Here is a 20952-nt window from a genome sequence, read left to right as displayed (position 1 = left end):
TATCTTCTTTTCTTTTTTTCCTGATAGAAAATCTTGAGCAATCCAAGATAGGATAATGACAGCCAAATGCAGACATGGCAGTGGAGTTTTGTCAACTATGATATTAAAGATTTTATTTCTATGGCACCTCCACTGGACACATTCTTCTTTTTTTTAGTATATAGTTGATGTGTCATGAGTGTATGTGTATACACATTTTCATGTTAGGAAATACATCTTTAATGTTTTAGAGCCTCTGGGAATGCTTACTTGGTACAACCTCCAATAATTATAATCAAGAAAAGAATTCATAAAAGGATGTGACACAAGAAGCCTGAAAGAGCAGCTATATTATTACAAGTGACTTATTAGCACAGAGCTGCTACTATAAACACAAACAGTGAAAAATGTACTTTCTTAATTTCAGTTCAAAGCAACATTTAAGATAGCAATAACAATTCATACGTTCCTCCAAGATACACTGGAATATAAAACAAAAAAAAGTCAAAAGGCTTCTCTCAGATGCTTGAAACGTAAACCCCTTACAAGCTCAACTCTTCCGAACCCACCAACGCCCAGTGTTGCGATAATCTCAAGGTTCTGGAATGGGGATGATGAGGAAAATCTGGCCACCTTCTCCTTCAGCTGAATCATCTCCAGAGAGAGTGCTTTGGACAGCTTCCAATTAGACATGGATCTCCTGTATAAGAAAAGTGAAACTTCGCATATAGCCTCTTAGTCAAGCCAAGGGTCATGACATATATACATTCCACTCGTGCAATAGTCTTATCTCTGCCAGTAATTACTGCCCATAGTTGCTAAATAGGCTATCTCAACTTTTATAGGATCAGATTTAGTTACGCCTGGGGAGAAAAACAATGGAATATATGAACAAAAATACTAACACACACACACACACACAATAATAGACAAATGTCAAACTGAATCATTGAGAGGTAAAAAGAGCTGAATTGCATAGTATTGAAAGTATATCTCAATATCAACATTCTGTTTTGTTTTCTTTTAAAGAGTCAATGAGAGGAAGTAGAACCAGTTAGCCAGTCCCTTGGCTATGCACACAGGAGAATGCCACACTGAGAATCTTTGCTGTGTTTTTCTATTTTTGTTAGATTTTGAAGCTTTCCATGGCTGAACCAGAATGACTGCTTAGTGAAACATGAAAGATACATTTCTTACTTTTTGTCTAAGTATCATTGTTTGGAAATATTCATTTTTCTCTTTTAATTAAGGTATACTGCTCTGACATATAATATATATATACACTCATAAATTGCTCTTACTACAGAAGGTCTTCAAGGACATAAAAACGCAAATGTACTCCTTGCATAAAAAGATAAAAACAAAAAACCTATGAGGTCCTGACTGAATGTTCTAATTTAACTCTGTCAGTTTTCTAGAATTTTCGACTCCAGCTTCATTAGTAATCCCTGAAGAATATATGGTTAAGTATTTACTCTACAAACTGTAAAGGATTTTCAAATAATTTTAATTTTACTAAGTAGTTTTTCTATTAAGCACAAAATTTTTCATCAATATTACCGCATTTAGCCCAACCCAACTCATTCCTACACACACACACACACACACACACACACACACACACACACGGCTCTGGGCAATAACTCCCTTATATTCTGAAATAGTTCTGCCTCTCCCCCTAGCTGTTTACCTGCAATCAGAATGAATGGGTTACTCTAGTGTCTTGGCATGCTTGTTTGATTTTCAGGCTTCATTTCTGAATAACGTCCTTTTCACGTTGGAAATACAATGTCAAGCATCCCTTTCTTTCCCAAGGCCCCCTCTCAGGAAATGTCTCCCTCACATTACTACTCACCAACCCAAAATAAGAAGCTGACTACTTACAGACTAAAATAACATCCATACTAGTGGTAAGTGGTATCCTCTTCATGGAAGAACAATTTAAAAGAACTGCCCCCAATTTTCTAGTGGTGGCACCCTGAAAGTTACCACAGAGGCAATCACACACACTCTCCGGAAGTCACATGCGGCTGAGAATAACACTGCCTCACTTACTTCGCATGTCTTTTCTCATCATCACGGTTCAGGTTTGCCACATACCCTTCAAGATATTTTTGGAGCTCTTCAAAAGTCCCGACTGTTTGGTTGAATGTTCTAAGTGAATAAAATAAATAGTTACCTTTGCAATTTGACATTTCCTCAAGCTCAAAGAAGACTTTGTGTATGATTATTGATGGCTCTGTAAATGGTTTTTCAATAATTTAGGTTACAATAAAATTGCCATAAAATGTAGAATAGCCATTAGAAGTCATATAACGAATCCTTCAAGTTTGTGAAAACAAAGAAGAGAAAACCTGTAGTTTTCTGTAGTTTTCTGCCTTGTGATTCAAGTTTACCGGCAATTTTTTTCAAGAAGACAGTGGAAAGGAAATACTCTATGTAATGTTTACTGAATCAACAGGTTATACGGGTTGCAGATTTTCCTAACTTTGCTTCATCAAATTAAGCTATTTATTTTAAAAATCAAGGATAGAATTATCTTTTCTTTTCCCTTGTAATACTCCTCGTTTCACATACCTTCATAATTAAATCCAATTTTTTTACTTTATCTCAGTGGTTCTCTGAAGCTCAGCCAACATCTTCCCTTGACCACTCTCGCCCTCCACAAAGCAGACTTGTGTGGCCCCATCTAATTTTACTACATTGTTTGTGGGAATTCTTATGCACAGCCTTACCATGAGAAATAAAGAATCCCCTTCTTCACCAAGTGAAACATATTTTCTTGATTATCTTTTCAGTGCTTCCCCATCCCTACACTTGAAAATCTACCTTGATTTGTGATTTTTAGAGTAGTTCTCTTCCTTACTAGAAAATAGTATCCTTCTAGAAACGATACTTTAATCTTCTTGCTGAATCTTAAGCACCTGAGCATAGCAAAATCAAAGGAATGAAAATTTACCTCAAAACACCTAAAGCTAATAAACCAAAGCCGTCTCATTACTCTACTGTGGCCATCTGCTGCCTGCCTAGCCTCGCCTCGAAGACCTCTACCCACATTGAATTGACTGCCACTCTGCATTTCCATTAGTAAGCAGATCTTACATACTGTGCTGGGAATTTTCCATTTTCCCCTTCAGATCTATTCTCCCTTTTCCCCTCTTTTCTACCCTCCTCTGTGGACTGTCCTTCATTAGCTGTAGAACAGTGAGACAGAGTATTGCCTTGAAATTTCAAATTTCCAATGGTTGAAATTTTCAAGTAAAAAGGGAATACTTCGTGTACTTTATTTTACTTTTATTTATTCTATATGTCACCATTACTGGCCTGCTGTTAAACGGGTTAAAGTATTGTAAACAAATCTCATGTTTACAGTGTAGGCTCACACCGGTGTCACAGGTTCCTAGAAATTCTTCGCTAACTCAAGTTAAAACAAATGTAAACAGCTACAACATTCTAGCTGTAACAGCCTATAATCACTCTGATGGTATGGCATGAGGTGTAATCAGTTCCTTTGAGGTCTGTCCCAATGACCAATGATGGAAATGTCACAAATTACACTTGCCACGTATTTAGAGCTATTGCCCACTTGCATATTTTATTACATTCTAAAAATAGGAAAACTTGAACTCTCCTCCTTGCAACATATTCATTCTCTGCATTTTGAAAACAACGCATTAGGAAAGAAGAAATAAAGAGCCAAAGGCTTTCAGTCACTACATTTCATTGCAAGGATGGCGCCTTTATTCAGCCAACATGCGGAGCCCTTCCCGTCTGCCAAGGACTATGTCATTTGCTGGCCCTGCTACAGCAGTGAACCAGTACATGTTTCTGTTCTCATGAAGCTTACAGAAGAGTGGGAAGACAGATGTTAAATAAAGCAACTAAGTAAAATGTGAATGATGATATAAGGGTATATAGGGCACTGTGGGAGAATTATCATGGATCTTAACCTAGTCTATTAGTCGTAACTACAATGCTGATATAATTTACCATTCAAGCTGAATACTTTACAGAGTGAAAGATGGTGCCAAGAACAAATATGCTGGGACAACCTGAACTATCCAGGAAATCCGGGATGTGGGTCAACCTGGTCATATCGGATAGTCAGCTTCTCTCACCCATACAATAAATTCATGTAAATTTCTAAGTCTCATTAAGCCTAACACAATACTCTGTACACTGCAGAATCTCAGCTGTACCCATGTAAATGGAACATTTTAAAACTATAAACTTCCAAATAATATATAAACTCTACAAAATCCTTGCATCCTTTTCAGGGATTATGAACACAGGGGCTATTGTATAAATACTTGCTTGTGTGATTACAATGAAAAAAAAGAAAAGAGTTCTTCCTTTTTGTCCTAGTTTTAGTCCCAGCATTTCAGAGCAATTTATAAGATTCTACCACACCGCTAATGCTATTCAGTGCATGCATAGATTTTTAATGAACTCATACACAAAACAATGCACTATCGGGACAATACTGTACCAATATATTTTCCATTTGTGAGCTGGCATCCAAAGATTACCTTTATCTGAACACATTTTGCACTTTCTAGCCCCTATGTCTTTAAGTTTGACTTCACCTGGAATGACTTCTACATTTCCTATTTGCCTGAAAAATTCCTGTTAATTTTTAAACCCCACTTCCACACCTAAAAAAATAAAACCTTGCCCACTTTACCGCATTGGAATCACTCCTCTTTCTGAACACATGCTATGGGAGCCAAATGGCACAGGGGAAAGAACTCTGGAAGAAATCTGTGCTCCATCGGCACACGGCATTGCTGGGGCAAGTCCTTACCGATCCAGGACTTCCTTTTCTCATCCACAAGAGAGAGATTAAAATACTTTGAAGTGATATTAAAAATCATTGTTCTATGTGTGGTGATGGATGCTAACTAGACTGATTGCGATGGTCATTTCGCAATATATACATCTTTCAAATCCTTATGTTGCACACCTGAAAATAATTTAAAGTTATGTGTCAATTATACCTTGATTACAAATAATAAATACGAAAGAATTATTGCTAACTTTTTGGGTATGTTAATGTTACTGTGGTCATGTATTTTAAGTAACATTTATCTTTCAGAGATGCTACTAAAATTTATAGATGAAATAATTTTAGGTTTGAAATTTGCTTGAAAATAGTATGGAGCAGGCAGGAAGGGAGTGGCAACGTGATATAGATAAGGCATTAATTGATAATTTTTGAACCTGCGTTATGGGGTTCATAATACCATCCTGTCTGCTTTTTAATATGTGTGAAATTTTCCATAATAAAATGATTTTTTAAATATTCGGAAGTTCTTTCTAGTTCTAAATGTCTATAATTCTATGTTCAATGAATGTTAACATTCAATTAGCAATCAACTGCATGCTCCCTTGTGATACTTCTTGTCATTTTACTATTTTGCTAATATTTCATACGAGCATGTCCTACTTCTTTGACTACGCTAAGACATTTCTTAGACAATGGCCTAATTTTGGTATACTTGAATTTCTTTTATTATATCTAGAAAATCGATAAACATACAACTGATTAATGAGAGACCCAAGGGGCCAGATTTAAATATGATTTGAAATGAGCTAAGGACACAAAGTAAGACTTTTTCTGAAAAACAACCTGAGACATTTAGAGATTAACATTAACAAACATCCCGTGCAAATTACTACAAATGTGAAATTAGACCTTCTCTGCAAATACATATAGCTAATGGGTATTTTACATTATGTCCAGGAGAGATAGGTTTTATTCAAAAATTTTTTGACTGCTTAGAGCCTTTTAGAAATAATATGGGATTTTTCATTACATTGTGTGGGGGAAAAATCCAAAAAGTACTAATAAGCTTATTTCTCTGGAAGATGAAGAATTTAAACCAGTCTATTGCTGATATTTATGTACAAACTTTGCACACAAAATATTTAGCCTGCCAGCATCTGCCACTGCCACAGACAGATTCAGATCAGAAGGCCCAGTTCCTCCCCATGAATTTTAATAGAATGTCCTCGCAGCTGAGGATTGGCCAGAATTTCTAAGTGGTGATGAATGAGAAGACAGATGGGCCCTTGGAGTAACAGAAGGCCAAGTCTTCAAAGGTGGCCACAGCCTGCCTTCTCCGACAACATCAGCATACTCACTCTCGGTCTATAACTAGGCATGCCACATCATTTTCTTCAGCAATAATGTTAGCTGATCTGACATCCTCACTGCAGACAAAAACAGGCAAGTCAATTTTCCACGGTTAGAAATTAAACATCCATTTTCATTAGAGAATCTACTTGTTTATGAAACACTATCACTGAAACCTTCCAAAGACTGCATTTTTTTTAACATAACTTATACTCCACCCCTTTCCAAAAAGGATTTGAAACGCATCCCAATAAAGGTTACATAAACAAGGAATTCAGACAAGAAGATAATTGCGCTGGGAACAGAGAGGAATCAGTGACTGTGACTGTCTATGGAGTCTCCTTCTGGGCTTTGTGTCAGCCAAAATAAAATACCTCACCTGTGATCAAATGGGAACTGCTAATTAATAAGCAGCCAAAACAGAAATTAATGGATCAAAAAAAATTTACTGGGAAAACATTCAAGTAATTAACATATAATAAAAAACCAATCAAGAATAAAGCCCAAAGAAAGTGTTTCGAGTACCATATCACCCAATGATTTAAATAAACACTAAAATACTTTAAGTTCATAAAGCCTAAGATGTACATTTTCCACTAAAATCTCTGAAATCAGAGCATGTCCTACAATTGATGATGAATATAGTGTAATTAATAGCATTGTCTTTCTTTCTCAAGGGTACATAATATAATTGGTGCATCTCACAACTGATATCCTAGATACAATGATTTATGGCATATGATCTAATGATGGTAAATTTAATGACCTAAGGAATACCAATAGGCCAAGCACTGGTTAAAGTATTTCTTTAGAGACCTTATTTGTATTAGTTTCCTCCCTCATTAGTTACAAACTAAAGACACTAAAAAGTGGTACACCCATATGGTAGCCAGTGTTGTGATACTTCTTGTCATTTAAGGTAACTGGGAAGAACAAGCATATTGAGACTGCTCTAAGCAACTTCATCCAAAATGGCATCACACAAAGTTCATATAGTTCCTCCTTCTTCCCTTAGTGATGGGATAGGAAAAACTGGGTGACCCATTTCTCATTCCAAAGAAATCCCTTATCCATATAGCCGACATCAAGAGTCCTTCTGATATGACCCATAGAGCCTCCCAAATTTACAGGGTACTTGCTAGAAGACATTAGTGAAAACATTCCAGCTTGATGAGCTTTTGAGCCGGGAGCTGGGTAGTCTGTACTCAACTTGTATGTGTGTAGACATCTGTATCTATATGTAGAGATAGATACACATATACGCATACATATGCATAGACATATGATCTTAGATATGAGCCAATCTGATTTGTGAGTTTGCAAAAACAAAGGTATGGCATCCGTTTCACTTGTCAGTGACAAGACTGACTAGGAATATTCTCTGCAAGCACTTTATAAATATTAGGGTTTATAAATACACATATGTTTCTTTCATAATAACTGTGTAAGTGCCATCGATCTATTTTTGCACATAAAATGTTGCAAGAACTCCTGGGACTAATTAATGTCAAGTCCCGGAAATACACAGACTATAAGGAATATTGAGTCACCACCAGTGGCCCTAAAAACTGATAGCAAAGAAATGCACAAAAATGTATAAGTATTTGTATCCAATGCTCCTTTTCCTTGATTTTAGCTTTATGCTTCCAAATGCCTGGGGAGTTGGGTTTGTATATTAAATATAAATTCCCATGTTTCTCATGGGAAAACACTGTAATTGGCTAGCTGTGACATAAAGCATAAATTATTTCAGATCCAGCAAAATCAGACAGCGTATTTCCTTTCAAGAGCTATTTTGACCCTATGGTGCATTTGCAAAGTTCCCTGCACTTTCAAGCTTAGTTGTTTTGTTTGGGGGTGTGAGAAAAATAATCTAGCATGTTAAGAACAAATACATTGAAGTTTTGAATAACAATATTACATAATTATACTACATGAATATTCATATTGTCACACCAAAAAAATTAAAAAGGAAAATTTCCCTGTTACTGAAACAAGTTAATTACAAGCTAGAAAATGAGAAAGAACATTTTAGCTTGTCTTTAAATTCCATTTTTAAATTGTTCACAAAATAACAATGATCTAACTTTTTAAGTTTAAATAGTTTTTCCTTTAAAAATAAGAGCTTCATAATTTTTAAATAATCAAATTTGTCTTCCAGTAATTTATGAACACTTTTTCTTTGCTCTATACTTAATATTATCATCACATACAAATCAGCAGAACCAGGTTTCATGATAAAAATTTAAAAGGAAGAAAAACATAAATAATACTCATTTCAATAAGCATAGATTTGACATAAAAACCGCTTAGGAATAACATAAAATTTAAATGATGTCTTAAGTAATTTCGAGTAATTATTTAAAAACATGCAACTCCAAAAAAAAGTATTGCTCAAAACTCTACACTTGATTGTACCCAAAAGGCCGAGAAGCGATTCAAAACTCTAATTTGATCTTTTATAAAGTTATTTATATTTAAGTAAATGTGTTTTTTTAGACTTGAGGTTGTTTCTGGGTCCCGGGAAGTACACAGTGTCTCCTGAGACATTTGATTGATCTTTATAAATATTTCTTCTGTAAGTTAAATCAAGAGTAGATAAACTCATTCCTCAAAAGACCAAAGGTTCAGGTAGAAGTTTCATACACACTATTTTGAGTTGTTTCTAAAACTTGCAAAATGAACTGATAAAACTTCTTAAGAAAATATTGCTTTTGGCATAATGGTTTTAAAGCACACAAAATATGTAAAATATGTAATATAATTTAAAGCACACAACATTATTTGATAACTTTTTAAGAGGGGGAAAACAGCAATATTTCAAACCTTGGAAATATAAAAACTTGTTCTTAAAGGAAAATTATAATTCTCAGGTCTTTAATCTCTTTCTCTGACTCTCTTTTCAACTAGATTCTAATAGAACACCAATTTTATTTTTCACTAGCAAACTTAAGCCTTCCCTAATTCTTTTCCATGAAAAATTAGTCCAGTTATTTCGTGCATAACAATGACATTTTTAGCATTCAGCTTAAAATTTTTGTTTAATTCTTGAATGTTTGCTGACATTAATTTGGTAGCCCAATTTGACATCTCTAAACGAGTAGTTTCACATGAAAGCAATCAAAGAATTATTTAAGTATGGTACAGAAATTCATGGATTTACCTGATAAGAGCTTTTTCTCCAAAGTATTCTCCTTTCTGCAATGTTTTTATCAGTTGGGGTTGATCATGGCCCTCTGTGCTCTGGGTGACTTTTACCTAAATGAGGTTGAACAATTAAAAAGAGAGAGAGAAAAAAAGGAAAAAAAATGAGAATCTGAACACATATCCATTCAACCAGACTCTTTGGATCAATAAAAATTTGACTGAAATAAGGAAATAGACAAGCCTTTGCTTTAACTTTGAGGTAGTTAGGACAACCTTGCTATAGTCAACTCATTTGGAGGGAAAACAAAATCCTGTGATTTAACACAACCAAATGACTCCCCATCTGTAAGAGAAAGAGTCTCCATTCAAATCCTACCTCTCAAAGTTAAAATTTTTTATGTGAATCCAGCGATTCCTTCCTAGGTATATTTAAGGCAAATGGTAATGGTCCTGTGGGAACTTCTATTATTTCAAAATCAAAAGAGAGTTAACAAATTAATCAAGAATAAGGCTAAGTGTCAGGAGTTTTGAATCCAGTGTCCATGATTGACTTGTTGAATCCTGTAAATTCAACATTGTGGAGTCCATGATTGACTTGTTGAATCCTCTAAAAACTGGATGCAAAATGTGGATATGGAGAAGGGTCATAACTTTCATGGGAGTCTCAGTGTGATCCGTGGCCCACGAGAGTTTAAGAATTCCCATGGCAGAACCAAGCAGAAACTTCAATATTCCTTGTTTGTGGCTAAAATTACGTCAATTCACACGATAATGAGGTTTGCTTCGTGTTGATTAGACATTCTGATTAGGATTTATGGAAGTCCCAATGAACTAAAATTAAAAAAAAACAATAAATGTAATTTGTTTATTAGTCAGAATGCTTTCAAAGCATAGGGTCCAGGTTGGGGAGAAATGATAAAAAGTGTTTCTGAGTGTTGAAGAGTTTCTGAAGTTTGAAACTATTTTGTTAATCTCATTGTTCTTCACTGGGTGCCCAGGTCAAGGCTCAACCACAAGTCAGTTTACAAAGGGCAGTGCCTGACTCTCTGATGACAAACTCTTCCATGGAAGAAAGAACATCTGTAAAGTCCAGACAGGTTATAGACATAGGTGCTCAAGTTTCACTCTGTCATTCAATATTTCAGTAACGCCTTTTATCTCTGAGGAACATTGTAGAGAGTCAACACAGGAACAATTGGTAACATGTTATCCACTCAAAATCTAAGTAAAGAAAAAGATCTATTGTATATATACTGGCATAAAATTTTCATCAGTATTTAAACCAACTTGAGCTACAATATATGAATTGAAGTTTGGAGCCATATCGTGCTATAGTTTCATGCCTGGCCACTGCTGTCCTCAACTGACAAGTTCATTCTCCCCACACCTCCGTCGGATGGAAAAATTTTCCAGCCCTGATCTTGGACCCTTGGGCTGATAGAGAGTCACTGATAAAAGAGATCTTAGAAAGAATCCAGTTATTTTATGCACAATGAAAAGAGGTCCAAAGAAAGTCAAGCGACCTGCCTAGGGTCACTTAGAAGTTACTGTCTCAGCTAGAACCCAACACAGGTCTCTTGTGCCCCCAAGCCCGTTGCTCAGACAAAACCCCCCAGGACCCTTCTGAGCAGAAGCTCCTTCATCTGTTTGACGCAGACGTTCAATGCAGAGCACCGCTGCGTTTATGGCCAACTAATGGGAACCAACTTTTTTATTTACTTTATGTAAGCTTTGATTAATATTTACCTTTCCTTTTGCTAAGATGAAGAAGGTACTTCCTTCCTCGCCCTCTCTAATAATGTAATCTCCTTTGTCATAGTATTCCTATTGGGATGAGAGAGAAGGAAAAGGTTAAATCCTGTGGAGACATATAGATGAAGGCATGAATGAAATCAAACTCCTCGTGTCTTTGAAATGAACATTCCATGTCTGTGGCTTTTATTTGTTGTTACTGTCCACTGTAATCTTCTTGAACTTTGCAGTCATGAGCTGTAGAAAAAGTAAGGAGACTTTTGCTTAAAAGGGATTGTATTTCTTTCTTTTTTTTTTTTAAAGATTTTATTTATTTATTCGACAGAGATAGAGACAGCCAGCGAGAGAGGGAACACAAGCAGGGGGAGTGGGAGAGGAAGAAGCAGGCTCATAGCGGAGGAGCCTGATGTGGGGCTCGATCCCATAATGCCGGGATCACGCCCTGAGCCGAAGGCAGACGCTTAACTGCTGTACCACCCAGGCGCCCCAGGAGACTTTTGCTTTATTACATGTGCTTATGTTTATCTTTCCCAGAGAAAATTCACCTGAAAGACTGACTTTCTGCCATGGAGACTAAAGAACATGAAGAGAAATGAGAGCAAAGCAATAATCACTGATTACAGGGGAGCTTTCACCTGAATAATCCAAATACGAGCTGTTCAGTGATCTGTAATAGTCTGAAACTGGGTCTAGAGTTTAGGAAAAGATTATCTAATACAGTGAAAAGATTAGCCCCAGTGGACAATAGGAATATCAGCCTCAATTTCTAATTCCTTGAGGAGCAAAGGCTGGGAAAATTCTACCTACATAGCAAGTAGCCCTTTCATACGGATTCTTATTAAAAATTTATCATCATAAAAGATCAGCTTCAGAATTTTTCACATGTACATTCTGTTCTCCCATGTAGGTTTTTCCTGCTGAAATCTCAAGTTGTTATTCATTTCTTTGTTTCCCTCATATAGGTGCCTGTAATCAAAGAATTCTTGGGCAGGGAAAGTAATTCATCCACTTGTGAGACCAAAAGACCAATTCGGTCTCTCAGAAAACAAAAGGTGGATTAAACCGTCCATCTCTACTTCACTTTAACATTGTCTCAAAGTCAGAGAACCAAAACGGATCTCTTAATTATTTATACAAATAAAAATGGGCCTGTTTAATTTATTTAACAAGGCATAATTAACAACAAAATAGCTCTCTCTTATTTTTCTTTTATTTTTTTTTCTTTTTTTTTTTTTTAAAGATTTTATTTATTTATTTGACAGAGATAGCTAGCGAGAGAGGGAACACAAGCAGGGGGAGTGGGAGAGGAAGAAGCAGGCTCATAGCAGAGGAGCCTGACGTGGGGCTCGATCCCATAACGCCGGGATCACGCCCTGAGCCGAAGGCAGACGCTTAACCGCTGTGCCACCCAGGCGCCCCTCTTATTTTTCTTTTAGATTTGAAAATAAAATCCAAACAAAACTACTTTTGTGTCTGCTGTATTTCAATAGCCTTTTTGGTCACTTACACTTCAAACCTATTTACATTCTTGAAATAAATATGACTGCTAATACGAATAAACATACCCTTTATTTACAGAGCACCATGTATATTTTATAAGACGTTTCAACATCTCATGGAAAGGAGTGTAATATCTTAGGGGAGAAAGTACTCGGAAGCCAAACAGATCTAGATTCAAATCCCAGTTCTGCTTTGAATTTCACATCCAACAACCCATAAAGTTCAAATAAGAACATTTACCTTCAAAGACTTAGAGAAGCACGTTAGTTTTCTAATGTGCTGCTGTAGCAAATAACCACACATTTCTTAGTGGCTTCAAACAACACCCGTTTACTATCTCACAGTTTCTGTGTGTCAAAAAGTCCAGGGTCACCTGGATTTTTCTGGAAGGGTCTCCCAAGACTGAACTCAAAGTGTCAGGCAGGCTGTGTTCCCTCCTGCAGGCTCTGGGGGAAAAGCCACTTTCAAGCGTAATCAGGTTGTTGGCAGAATTCAGTTTCTAGGATGAGGTCTCATTTCCAAGCTGGCTGTCAGCCCCTCAGTTCCTAGAGACCTCTCTGAGGTCCTTGCACAGAGCCCCATGCTTCATAACCAACAATGGCTCATCAAATTCTGCTTAGACCTGAAAGCTCCCTGACTCCCACTTCTGCTGCATCTCTCTGACTCCAAACAGAGAAAATTCTCTGTTTAAAGGGCTCATGTCATTATATTCATCCCTCCTAGAAAATCCAGGATAATCTCCTTATTCTAAGGTCCTGAACCTTAATTACATCTGCCCAGTCTCTTTGGCCATGTAACGTAACATATTCATACATTTCAAGGATTAGGATCTGGATCTGGGACATTTTTGGGGGGGTGGTGTCCATTCTGCTACCACATGCAATAAAACACCTGAAACATAGTAAATAATTAACGATTGCCATGTTGTAGAGGGAGATCATTATGGTTTGCTTAACCGTTACTTAAGTTTTCTGGGCCTCTGTTTACTTTTCTATAGAATTAAAATGGCATGACCTACCACACCTAATGTCGGGTAACGTATCTAAAGCATCTGATAGCACATTTGATAAACACTAGGCACCCAGTGACCCTGAATTCCTGTGAAGAGCCTGTGAGCTGGGCATCCAAGCCTTCCACAGTATACATGGCTGTCCAGGTTGATTGCACTCCCCAGCCTCCCTGTGAGCTGCCGCATGTGATTGACTTCTAGCTCAAAGAACCTGAGCTGAAGTGCTGCATGCCACCTCCCGGCCAGGTCCATGAGCTGTTTCAGGCATGTCTTCATAGAGAGATCTCAGCAGAGGGATCCTCTATCCCTTAGCTTGAGTTCCCGAATGGCTCCGTGGAGCTACCTGACACTATCCTCCCTGGACTGCTATGTACGCAAGAGACAAACCTCTACTTTATTTGGAAATTGGTATTTTGAGTTTCTGGTATCCCAGTTTGCTTACTCCAACTCTCTATTCTCTCTCATTTCAGCTTTATCACAAACCTCTGCCACATACAAGCTCAATTTTACAGTTGAGATGACGCTGAGCTTGGTATTTAAGTGAGTGACCCCACTCCACAGTTGAGCATTTCCATTACGCCGCTACCGTTCAATTCTTTCTCACTGGGACTGCTGATGTCCTGTTAGCTGTCCCCGTTTCAGACAGTCTGCTCTATAGTCTCTCCTGTTCCCACCCCAATCTCAGTCCCCACTACCCACATGGAACGGAACGAACATGGAGAATTTCCTAAGTGCTGGTAGCTGTTCTTCAGTGATTATAAAGCCTTCAGTGTGTGCAGATGTGTGGCTTTAATTCCTGTCTGTGAGAGACGCTACAGGGAAGCTTGAAAGAGAGCACTGAGAAAGAGCTTTATTGTTTCTTAAGGGGCAAACTTCCTAGTGGTATTTTTCCGAGGGATGGTTCTTTGTCACCCAAAACCACGGGAGGAAGATAAATAATACCTCCCAGTGTGTTGACAGTAACTTCACAGATCAGAAAAGGCTGTGGATGTAGGTCAGACCAAAAATACATAGTGGTAAGTACAGGCTATGATGCTAGACTGGCCAGTGTTTGTCAACTGGAGAGTGCAGCCAGTCTAGCCAGGGTGGTCACCAAGACCAAAAAGAGAAATGCAAACAGTGTGGTTATTGTCCTGTGGTTACATTGCAAAGGGGTCCCTTATAGGACCAAGAAGCCATAGACCCTAACCTCTGGAGCAATGATTTTCAAGCATTTTTTACTCCGACTTACAGTAAAAAATACATTTTACATATACATCCAAATACATCTATGCGAGCATGCACACATATAGACATGTACAAAAAATTGAAACATATTTAAATAATACTTATATTTACTACTCTGAAATTTTTTAAACATGTTCCTCCAAATTAATTTCCTGATCTACTAACGAGTTGTGACCCGGAGTCTGAAAAACACATCTTAAAAGAACATGTGTGGAAACCCTGAGAGTAGTTACTTGGTGTATAGCAAGAGGGGAAAACTAAGGGAATCAACCCCAGGGCAGACTGAGAGGTAGAGGTCAGAAGAAAACTATACAAACAGTAGGAGCTAAAGATACAAGGAGCTTTTTGCTGTAAAGAAAATGCTCATTCTGTGATACCTAGAAAATGTTAGAGCCGGAATGCCTCTAAATAGTATATATTAAACCAGAAGAAAATCTCAAGGTGAGGAAGAACAAAGACCAAGAAGCAAGGCCATAGGGCCCTTAAAATCTTTAATGTGTGGCTAGAAATCTTCATTACAGAGAAGTACTGATGATAAACAATCAGATGTACAATACACACACACACACACAGCCACACTCCTGGAATTGTGTGACTGTGTACCCAAGTTTGTTGTTTAAAAAACTGTATACAATTAAAATTGTTGCTACCAACAATTTTTTGTTTGCCCAAGTGTGATAAGTATGATAGTTAAAACACCTTAGAAATTTTAAAGCAAATACATCTGGATCAGGGGGACCCTCATCAACCATTCAGGCAAAATTTAGTATCTGATTGCTTATTTCTAAGGATCTAGAGCCTACAAAACGAAAACCAACAGAAATTCCTCTAACTTGGGTGAACTGACTGTTTAGAACTCTGAAACGTTGAAAGAACCTGTAGAGATCTGGCCGACACACCCTTTCTTTGTAGAGGAGGAAACCCTAATGCCTACGGTAATTACTTGACAGCTGTTAGTGACAGAAGTTTGACCATAAACACTAATCTCCACACGTTGGACTAGTGAACTTTCTATGACACCCAGCTGCCCCCACCTTTAGCTAACTGGTCCACAAACAGGCAAAATCCACAATTATCTCAACTTTCTTATGACTCTCAATGTAATCATTAAAATGAGAACACCCTCTGATTTATGCAGGTGTTAGCAGGAACTATAAGAAAGAAAACTAGATTTTTAAAAAATTATGAAAAATGGAAAATTCCTGAATAAAAAGATAGACTATGGCAAACTCTATATGTATTCTATTCATAACTTTAAATTAGTGCTTCTCAAACTCTAATAAGCCTACGAATCGCATCAAATGTTGAAGTGTATATTTCTGGGCCAATACCCCAGAGTTTCAAATTCAGTAAGTGCGAGGTGGTACCTGGGAATCTGCCTTTCAAGCAGCATCACAGGTGATGTGGGTAAGGGCAACACCTTCCACAGGACCCCACCCCTACCCCACTCCTACTACACCTCCACTTTCATGAAAGATGGCACGTCAGAGTCACAGGGTAGAGGGTCACTGGGTCATGCACCAAAGCTCCGTAACAAAGAGTGAGGTGACATTTTGGTCAACCACTGTCAAATCCCATGCTTCCCATGTGTGGGAACAGAAACTCCTCCCACTCTTGTGCTCCGTACTGCACAATGGCACAAGTCACACAATCATTTTCATTACCATTAACACTTCCATTGCATTCGGAATCTCCATCATGCTTCAGGATGCTCACTAGTTAACTCTTGAATGTGTTGGTGCTGCTTTCCCGTCAGAACACAAGAGGCTTAAAGGTGATGTCTGCCTCTAGAACTGAATGTTCTGAGTGAGTTAAGCGAAAGCAAGAAATGCTACCGGAATACTGAACAACTGGAGCCATTGGTCTAGATGCAGGAGTCAAAGGCTTCACAAACACTCCAGATCAACAGCTTGGTGACGGGAAATTCTGATATCTCTTCCCCACCCCCACACAAAAATTAAAAACCTCCCAAACCAATTCCTAAACACCATGCCAGATTCAGCCTGTTTTTCTCAAAGATTATGGAGCCAGTGTGTGGGACAGCTGGTCCTGGAACTCAGCAGGCGTTCTGTTATAACTCCAATGCATTAGTGATTGGCTGTTGTCAGGACCGTATTGATGGGTCATTAGTCCAAGCTATGCTGGTAAATTATGTGCTTTTCTTAGCGCTAAATAGATCCCATTACTCCCTTGTTAATCACTTGCATTTGAGAATTTTCACACGCTATAGAGACACATTTGTTTGCCAGGTATGAATAAAGGGCCCTTTATAAACTGTGCTGCTGTCTGCAAATGCTGAGATATAATAAAGCCTTTCTAGGGCACTTTAAAAGATGAGAACTTTCAGACTCAAATTGTGTGTTAATTAATACTGGATTTGCGCCCCCATCTATATATTCTGTAGCTATTGCCTGTGGCTGCAATAAATATGTCTAATTTACCATTTATTTTTAATGATACTAAATTTTAATATTTGCTTTCAGCATGGAATTCCCCTCTGGTGAATCTACTCTATTAGTATTATATTAAAAACAGATTTCCTCAGTTAACAAAAAAAATATAGGGCTACTCTAGCTTTAAAACACACACACTCTCAGAAATTAGGATGAATTATTAATTTGTAACATCTGTGATTGGGGTTATGTTACATTGGGAAAATCCCAACAGATGCAGGGCAAGCAGTCCTCTTGAAAATGACTTCATATCTGAACACTCTGGGGACACAAGGCTAGGCACTGTGTCATCATGACCTGTCCTTGATAAACTGCTGGATAGGTTCCACGAATTGTAAATGAAAACATTACTGGTGTCACTTACACTTAAGGATAAAATGGTCAGTGCTCCTTCTCAACAGATATTAGTTTACATTGTATATTGTGATTGACAGAGGCATGAATCTGTCAACAATCAGCCTCGCAGGGATTTTCGTATCTCCCACTGAGAACAGCTTTATAAAAGCTTCAAGTCGGCATGTGACTTCTTACCTCCCTTAATTCCATAAAAGCCATTTTGGTTTCAATGAAATTGACTCCCCCGCCCAAATCAGAGAGAAATTACTTGCGTTGAATTTTAATCTCTGAAATCTGAAGAGGTTTTCAAAGAACGCATATCATTAGAATCCAAGGTTCATGTTATAAAAGCTTTATTCACAAAAAGACTTGACTATTCTTGGACTAGAACCAACCATCTGGGTGATGCCTCATATGAGTTTCTGAACACATTCCAGTATGCTGTTTTCCCCTGGATGTTAAAATAGGTAAAGTGCTCCTTAAATGCAAGGGTTTTTAAATGTCTTTTCATGGTGTTGAGTTTTCAAGTATGGAGTTGTTTCATAGCCTGATTCAAAGGGCTGTTCCCACAAGCTCCAATATATCCTTCTCTACTCCATTACCTAATTAAGCATCGGTGACTGCTTTATACTGGGAAAACTCTACATGGGATTGTGATGTTAACTGCAGAAAATCAAATGCCTCTTGAGTAAGGCAGATTAGTTTTATAAAATATACCCAAAAGATTAAAGTATATAAATCAGATGTCACTTTACACATGCAAATCCAATTTCCTTTTATACATTCCAGTAGAGTTGCCTAAACCCATCCCAGCCCCTCAGTTCCATGTGAGGTGGTCTAAGGTTTTTCACAACAGAGAAAGGCTCTTGGTCTCCATAGACTGGCGACCTACCATAGTTTCCTTGTTATTCATTTACAGTGCTAATAGCAACTAGATTCTACAGTCTTTTAATGAAATATACTTTTTCCTTTAAAATTTCTTACCACTTCCAAGCAGTCAATGATCTTGGTTAGTTTTTCTTCAGGTAAATTCTTCAGCAAGGATACACTTCAAAATTAAAAAGAAACCTTTAGTTATCTTCCTGAATTAAACCAAAAATATGCACCCATATGTAGTTCAAAAAAACTTTACCTGCCTCTAAAAAAAATATAACGCACTTCAGTTTTTCCAAAGTTAACCTCCAAAATATAATGCACATAAACAACTGAATTTCAAATGCACTGAAATTATAAAACCACATTAGTCACAGATATTTATCATAGGCAAATAAATAAAAATAATAAGATGCCATAAATAGAAAAAAGTCAAGTTTTGTCTGTTTGGGGAAAAAAAAGAAACACTTTATATTTGTTGTTGGTTTTCAGAGTGAATCACATCCATAAATGTGTTTCCCTCCACATCTCAGTATCTCTTTTTTTAGCATGAGCGAGGAGCTCTGCCTCCATAAGAGGATCAGATTTTCATCTGAATCCTTGTAATTAAGTAAAGGCTGAATCCAGGGGGGAATGTAGGAATTAGCATGGAAATGATCTTTGATTATTAGTCATACTGTACTGTCTTTTAAAATTAATAGTAACCAGGGGCATGTAATAGGAACATTTTTACAGATAATAATGATACTCAGAGAATGAAATAGAATATTGGAAGTTAACTATTTGAAAAAAAAAATCAGGGGTGCCTGGGTGGCTCAGTTGGTTAAGTGTCTGGCTTTAGCTCAGGTCAAGATCCCAGGGTCCAGGGTCCAAGCCCCACGTAGTCATCCATCATCCATCATCCATTGTCATCCACTGGGCTCCCTGCTCAGTGGGGAGTCTGCTTCTCCCTGTCGCTCTGCCCTTTCCCCTTGCTGGTGTTCACACTCTCTCAAATAATGAATAAAATATTTTTTAAAAAATCAGCAATTCCACTCAGTGTGATTAACCAGTCAAATGATAAAATTATTCTTTTAGAGAAATTTCTCTTCTACCTTACCCACTTTTACTCAGGACTGTTGATATAATTTCTATAAGATAAATACTACTTTCATACCATGTAAAATTTGACACCTCTAAGGAAAAAAATGATGCTACTCCAAAAATACATGATTGGATCTAATTTTTGAAAAGATAGCTAGCTCTAGACTGACCCTTGCACGTGTGCACAGGGAGGCATGTAGACAGCAGATGTAGATGAGAATGTTGTCAACAGAATCCTTTGTAATTTCAAAACACTAGAGCATGCCCCAACTAGAGAACAGCTAAACACACCGTCATAGAGTCAGATGATCAAATTCTACAACAGGAGAAATGGCTGAACTAACCAGATGGATGAAAAAGAAAAAAAATACTGAGTAAGAAACTGAGTCACAATAAGTTAAATCAAGCTATAGGTCTGAACTGGGATCTATAACGCTAGGGAAAATTCTCTCCTGTAAACCTGTCACCCTTGGGGATTAGTGAGGAAACTGATATGAGGAAGAATCTTTAGTCTGTTTCCCTTCTATAAAGAAAGAGATAAGGTTTATCTGGATCGTCACTGAATCCCCAACGTTTAGGGGCTGGCACTGGGCATTTGATAGATGAATGCATGAAGGAGATAACAAAAGGAAGAAAAAAGGAAAGAAGGTGTATGCACCAGTAAATTCTCGGAGCTCCTTCTAATCCAGAACACTCTAGACTCCAAAGGAATGAAATGCAATGCCTGGTGGCTCAAGTTTTATCTCACACAAGCTCGGGCTGATTTATTTATCCCCTCTTGGCCCTTGTATGAGTGTAGCTCATTAGCTTTTAGCGCTGACCTGTGTTGCTCAGTTGTTGGAATTTTTAGATTACCTAGACTCAGGTAGACCCCACAACACGTTAGCTGAGGCGTTGGTTGGCATTTCGGTAAGGTACTTGCTATTGTTACTGCAGCTCTTTGCCAGGAGCCAGTGTTAAAACTGGGAGGATAAATCAGCAAGATTCTATAGAACACTTAACACCTACAATGTTCTATTGATTAACAATGCATTTATTCACTATTTATTGAGTCCTTACTATATACTAGGCACTGTTCACCTCTAAAATCATTGACTTTGCAGGCTAGTTGTGCAAGATGAAATCATAATTAAAAAGAGCTTACAATTTATTATTATTATTATTATTATTATCACTTACCACAGGTAACATTTCATTACAGTATGTACTACGGCTTTAGAAATTGTTAAAACTCCCACAAAGAAACACAGAAATAGTTTAAATAAAGAACTTATAGTCTCCAAAAAAATATTTTTATATTCATAACTGGCTTTTTCAGTGAGATAGGTGTTTGTTTCTCTATGAATTGATGCTTCCAAGTTTTGGGGGGGAGTACAGAATAGCTCACAAAATATGTTCCAAGGATCTGTGTCATCATGACAAGCATAGTCACATTTCTGGCAAGTTAATTTGCTACA

At 37.4% G+C, this 20952-nt stretch overlaps 1 protein-coding gene across 2 annotated transcripts in view; it reads right to left on the bottom strand.

Moving 5' to 3' along the window:
* PRKG2 (protein kinase cGMP-dependent 2) overlaps nucleotides 1-20952 on the bottom strand; it is a 96019-nt gene that overhangs the window by 37211 nt on the left and 37856 nt on the right. Inside the window, exons 6-11 of one of the 2 annotated variants that reach the window (XM_002912477.4) lie at nucleotides 18524-18587; nucleotides 11009-11086; nucleotides 9279-9373; nucleotides 6124-6192; nucleotides 2035-2133; nucleotides 526-679 (exon numbers count right to left, since the gene is read on the bottom strand). In XM_002912477.4, the coding sequence (XP_002912523.1) occupies nucleotides 526-679; nucleotides 2035-2133; nucleotides 6124-6192; nucleotides 9279-9373; nucleotides 11009-11086; nucleotides 18524-18587 (559 nt within the window). Of the gene's footprint in view, nucleotides 1-525; nucleotides 680-2034; nucleotides 2134-6123; nucleotides 6193-9278; nucleotides 9374-11008; nucleotides 11087-18523; nucleotides 18588-20952 lie in introns of those variants that run through there. The other variant, XM_034672286.1, reaches the window with a different exon arrangement.

This window comes from Ailuropoda melanoleuca, chromosome 11 (genome assembly GCF_002007445.2).
Source record: "Ailuropoda melanoleuca isolate Jingjing chromosome 11, ASM200744v2, whole genome shotgun sequence".
Classification (NCBI taxonomy): domain Eukaryota; kingdom Metazoa; phylum Chordata; class Mammalia; order Carnivora; family Ursidae; genus Ailuropoda; species Ailuropoda melanoleuca.
This window is presented reverse-complemented; position numbering and strand designations above follow the sequence as displayed.